The sequence below is a fragment of the Podarcis cretensis genome (assembly GCF_951804945.1).
Source record: "Podarcis cretensis genome assembly, chromosome: 1".
Lineage (NCBI taxonomy): Eukaryota > Metazoa > Chordata > Lepidosauria > Squamata > Lacertidae > Podarcis > Podarcis cretensis.
Genome location: NC_137170.1, coordinates 78,224,800 through 78,230,799, shown reverse-complemented (window position 1 = coordinate 78,230,799; position 6,000 = coordinate 78,224,800). Strand labels below are relative to the sequence as shown.

The following is a 6,000-nucleotide window of genomic DNA, read 5'->3' as shown; positions in this document are numbered from 1 at the left end:
GAAAAAGAGTTGTGGGAATCACAGGCTGCATTTCATTTAGCTTAACATTGTTCAAGTACTTTCTAGAGCTAGGAGATGCTGCACACTGATATTGCGTGTGACTGAAGGAAGACAGACACCCTTTCAGAGAAATGCAAAAGGGCAATAAAAAAGGAAACTTGCATGATAACTGAATCAATATTATACTATTTCCTCAATGTTCCTGAATGCTAAATTACAGGAATTACAAGGAAAATTTCATCTCTGTTTGCTTTCTAATCTCAGCAAACACTGTACCCATTTTGACCACTCCTCCTCACCTTCCATCTCCTCCCCCATGGTAGCATGAATAGCACCAATGGACATTATATAAAGGATGGCTATAGAGGGACTTCTGTCCTTCCCTCTTAGCCACCATGGGGCTAAGGCTTACCAGCCTTTTGACACTATGGCTGGCCATCTGCTATGCAGCCGAAGTTAAAAAAGGTAAGACTTTTAAAGGAGATACTGTGGGATTGTCCAGTGGGGAAGCCTGGGGAATACTCACTGGCTGGTGCAATGTGCAACAAGTAAAATATTTAAATTGCTTCGCTAATCAATAAGGTTTTTGAGGATATGAAAAGTAGTCTGTATGATGAACACTGGGTACTTTTGCTCTCTGCTTATAATATAGAATATTCTGGATGATGTGAACTAATTTGCTGGCAGAGTTAAGGCATAGGCGATTCTGCCTCAGGGAATTTGTGGTAGGAGGGGAAAGATGTTGTACACTAGTCTATACCAGCCTGGTATCCTCCAGATGTTCTGGGGTCGAACTCCCATCACCTCCAGCCAACACATCTGTGGAGGACTACAGGCTGGAGTAATTAGATTATATTGACGGCTCTTTCAGCACTATAATACTGATTTGCCATTATAGTTCATAGATCATAGAGCAGAGAACTGTAGAAGGGACCCTGAGGTCCAAGGTCCTGCAATGCAGGTAACTCAGCTTAGCATCCATGGCAGATGACCACTCAACCTCTGCTTAAAAGCCTCCAATGAAGGAGAGTCCACCACCTGAGGAGGTCTGTTGCTTTCATCTGTTAGACAAACAAGGCCCAGCTTCAGGTGCTCAGCTGGACTTTGCAACAGCAGATCCTTATGGATTGGAAGAATCCACAGGTTTTGCACAGAGAAAATAAATACCAAAGACCTGCAGATGGTGTAGAACTTTATTTGGAAATGGAAGCTAAATGGCCCCATCATTTATGGATATAAAGTTGAGTCAGCTGGCATATGTGGTAGAGGAACTTATTATTTTTTTTACTTAAAAGTAGGAGATTCCATGTGACTGGCAAAACCTTTACTAGAAGTGTTTTGGCTGTTTTGCATTACCTAAGCTATCCTGATGGATAAATAAACGGTAACCAAAGAAATCATGTTGCATTAGTATGCAGCACTTCACCTGTGTCCCAAGGTGCCTATGTTTCACAGCTTTATGGCAAAGATCTTGCTGTAGCCGCAAGCCCAATAATATGTGTGTGTGCCTTTTTCAGAGCATAAGTGTACATATTGCTTGATATGTTGCATTGGTAACTATAAAAAAATGAAATACCAACACTGCAGTAGAACGTTTAATCCTGGTTGTTGACCCCTTTCCATTCAGAAGCTCTTTGGATTTTATGGCTTGTTTTTATTTAATTATGTGTCATTTTTCTGTTTTATTGTTCCATGATTGCACTCAGTGGTTGCTTTGTCCTTATTTTTCAGGAAGAACTTCTAGCCATGGCCACTATGTCTGCAGTACTTGGGGGAACAACCACTTCAAAACTTTTGACGGAGATTTCTACCAGTTTCCTGGTGTCTGTGAATACAACTTTGTTTCTGACTGCCGTGAATCTTACCAGGAGTTCTCTGTCCATATCCAGCGTGAACTGAATGAGCAAGGGCACCCTGACATTCAATATGTCCTTATCACAATTAAGGATGTTGCAATCTACCTCACTCACAAGATGGTGGTGGTGGATGGGCAAATGTAAGTTCTTCCCATTTTATTATGCTTCTAAAGCTTCCAGTGTTTAGCCATTGAGGGAAATGCATTGTGTAGAAAGTCAGGGCATAGATCTTAAGGAGTACTGCCACTGAAATCTTGCCTTTTCGAAGTGAGACTGGAGTTTTTCAGGTGAAACATCTGAGGAAATTTCAAGGAAGTAAAAAAGGGTGTTTTTTTTTAATAAGACAAAGTGACATTTCTACAACATCTCCAGAAATGTCAAGGGAACCCAAACTAGTTTTGATAGTTTTTTCAGTGAGATTTTGCACATTCCATGAATTCCGCCTCCAACTCCCAATGACATAATTACCTACACATTTTATTAAATGAGCAGGGGACAATTAAGATTGTGACCAATTTCCCCATCACTGCTGCTAATGTGCAGTATTTTACAGTTCAGTTTTGAAATGTAACTGAAAAGGCACAAACTGCCAGAGACAACCACCAGTAGGAATTATTATTTAAGCAAGGTACAAAAATGGAAAATCAATACTTATACTATGAATTTCATTTTATAATGCACACAAACTTGACATCCAGGATTGTTAAAAAAACCTGATTATTTTCATGGCTCTCTCTGCCATCTTTCACCTCTTTAGTTATACTTCACATACAGTGATCTCCTTTAACAAAAAGACATCCAGAACAAGGCATTGACTGTTATGTTTCCTGGCTTCCCTAAGTCTCACTGTACACACTGACCACATGCCCAGTTACAGTGAAGGGCTACTACTACAATATGCCTGTCCCTATTTATGCTGGAGATGAAGGAGAAAGCTCAGAGAGACACAACAGCAGCTCTCCTAGCTATGTGAACACAATGTGAGAATGACACTTTTAGCCTGCTGGTGGGCTAGTTCAATTTGGCCTTTGTGAACTTTCGTTGTTTTTCCAAACCTATCATAGCTGAGATGGATCATGGTTTATCTTCTTAAAGTAGTAATTTGTAGTCAGAAGGACATTCCACATCAGATTATTGTGTTTGAAATCCATGCCAAATGTTGGGTAATTGGCTTAAGGAAACATATTCTTTCCCATAGTGAATGTTAATATTTTCCTTTTCCTGTAATGTGACCTGTTCCACTATTCTTAGGTTGACTAACATTTTGCTCTGCAACAAAGGCTCTGAAATGAGTAAAACCACTTATGCAGTAATATCCTGCTTTGGAAATATAACTCTTGTGTAGCAAGAACTTAGTCTAAAGGGCACTTCAGTTAAAATCAGGAAGTGTGTTGGGGTGGAGGTGGCCAATCTATCAAGTATTGATTTCCTCATAATCGCATTCATTGTAAAGGTAGTTTAGAGGCACACAAGCCCCGTCCCATATTAAGGGAATCATCTACGTAATACTGCTACACCTGTCCCACCCTACTCTGGATACATACAACCTGTATAGGCTGTGATCCACAAAGTCTACACCTGCACATAAGCTCACCAGACAATGGTAGGAGATGTCATGCCAGCAGAGTCAAGGACAAACCAAGGTCAGGCACAGGGAACTAATTGGACTTCAAACATGATCCAAGGACAGCATCAGCAGGTAACAGTCCAGGGACCAGTAAAACAGGAAACATAATTTAAGGTAGGCTAATTCACAGGGACTTTCTAGCTACTGGGAGTCTCAAGTGAAGGGGTGATGTATCCTTAGCTTGTGGCATCTCAGGCCACATAGAAACCTAGCTACAGGTGGTTAAGATTGTTCCAAGAGCCCTTTGTCTTGAGGAGTACCCATACTCATAAGGAAACTTTTACCTTGGAGTCACATTGCAACTCTGGGCCTTCAGTTGCACAGTTTGTCATTTACCCATCAGTGGAAAGGCCTGCATCTCAGTGGCTAAAATTATGCTTTGCATGCAGAAAGTCCCAAATTCAGTCCTCATTACCTGGAGTAGGGCTAAGAGAGACTCCTGTCTGAAACCCTACAGAGTCACTGCCTGTCATTGTAAACAATACTGAGCTTGATAGAGCCATTGTCTGACTTTGGACAGCTTTCTGTGTTTCTAAGATCTTCAGCCAAGGCTTGAGTCTTTAGGAACCTGTATTAATAAGCACTAGTGACACTGTAAAATCTAAAGCACAGGATGACTAGGAAATTTCCAGTGGAAACATTGAAATAATAAATAAATAAAATATTTAAAATAAGCACCCTCTTAAACTGGCAAGTAAAATTTGACCATCCATTTTCTTAGATGAATGCTGAAACTTGAATGCAGAAACTGAGATAAACGTCACAGATTTTAACAGGCCATGAATAAGATTCTGCTTATTTCTGTGTATTCATGTTCATTTTAGATTGGAAGTTGGGGAGCATACTGGGATGGTATAGGGGCTATAAAATAGAAATTGTGGGAATCACAAATTCTGCAAATGTGTGCTTTCTCATCTAATGCTGGACCTGTTGCTTGCAATGGAATCTAATAAAAACTCTGTATGACTTTCTTTCCTATAGTGCAAGGACTCCGTACTATCATTCTGGTATTCTGATTGAGAAGAATGATATGTATACCAAACTCTATGCCAGAGTGGGCCTAGTTTTGATATGGAACAGAGAAGCTGCTTTGATGGTATGTGTGGCCTTCAGCTTCTAATTTGATACTTTGGTATAGGTTTTATGGTACAGGCCCAGCTCACTCAAGTGACCAATTTCTGCCCTATGTCCCTGCCTTGTGATTAAGAGCACCCAACAGAACCCTCTCGACTGCAAGGGAAAGTAGAGAACCATTCTTGGTGGCTGCTCTACAATTCCTCTGGTCCTGCTTAGAGTAAGCCCACTGAAGGTAATGGACATGACTAATTTAGGTTCATTAATGTGAGTAGGGCTTAGTTGAATACAATCCTCTGGGAAGAATTCAGTGTAGCACTAAGAAGATCATTCTGTCGGTGCAAGCATTTCAGTTTACTAGACAGAATGATCTCCCCATGCTCTGTTGTGGATTTTCCTCCAACCCCTGCAAGCCAATTTGGGAGGCATGGCAGTGAGTGGGCTAGGAGAGGAGCCAAAAGCCCTATTCTGCTAGCAGAAGTCCTTCCACTGGCATTCAGTAGCAGAACTCATTAGATGAAACTGGCCCTTCCTTTTTGGCCTCTTTCTTGCTTATCACCTTAGAATCCCAAATAAAACTCCTGACAACGCTGGTTAATAGATCTCCTGTGGCAGGAAAGGAAAAATCATATGCTTGAGACACTGGGCCATCAATGTCAGTCAGAGCAGCCATACTGGGCTCAGTATCCCAATCGTCTGACTCAACATAAGGCAATTTTACATATTTATTTGCTACAACAGCTGATATGTTCCTTCGGGTTTTCCTTTTTCAATTTAGATTGAACTGGACACCAAGTTTAACAATGGTACTTGTGGTCTTTGTGGGGATTACAATGGCCAGCAGGTTTACAATGAATTTCTCTCCAATGGTAAGTTGGACAACATTATAGAGAAATGATTATTATAATGAGTTACATAATATGAGGAGTTTAAATGCACAGGTGAGAACAAAGCAAATGTGTAATGAATTCTGTGGGTAACATCCAACTATGTTATACTCACTGAAATCAAGGAAATTATGTAACATGTTCATTTATTTCAGAAGCTCTGCTCTGCATATGATTGATGTTGGTTGGACATCACCCTAAATTAACAAAAGCAGATTTGGAGATGGTCCAAAACACTATTTAACCTGGTGTTTGTTTGTCAGATCAGGGTGGCTTAAGAGCAGCATATTCTCCTAGGAAACATGTGAATGTTTAAATGATTGATGGAGTTCACTGTACAGATTGTGAAAACACAACACCTTTCTATAAATCCAAATTTAAGCCCAGAAATTCATGAATTCTGCTATAAGCATAGGTTTAAAATGTAGAAAACATTCAAAATGTAGCGTGTTTCAATTAATCCTTGAATGTATGAGCAAACAAGTGTTTAATTTAAAATTTTAAAGGATATAAGTAATCCATAGTAAGTGAACAGTACCATCTGGTGTGAAATTAT

General features: G+C 40.1%; 1 protein-coding gene across 1 annotated transcript in view; it reads left to right on the top strand.

Annotated features, from left to right (window-relative positions):
* The first annotated feature begins 391 nt into the window (after window positions 1–391).
* MUC2 (mucin 2, oligomeric mucus/gel-forming) overlaps window positions 392–6,000 on the top strand; it is a 62,387-nt gene continuing 56,778 nt past the window's right edge. The window contains exons 1-4 of the mRNA XM_079950075.1: window positions 392–465; window positions 1,732–1,996; window positions 4,465–4,579; window positions 5,336–5,426. Of these exons, the coding sequence (XP_079806201.1) occupies window positions 396–465; window positions 1,732–1,996; window positions 4,465–4,579; window positions 5,336–5,426 (541 nt within the window). The 5' untranslated portion in view covers window positions 392–395. The remainder of the gene's footprint in view (window positions 466–1,731; window positions 1,997–4,464; window positions 4,580–5,335; window positions 5,427–6,000) is intronic.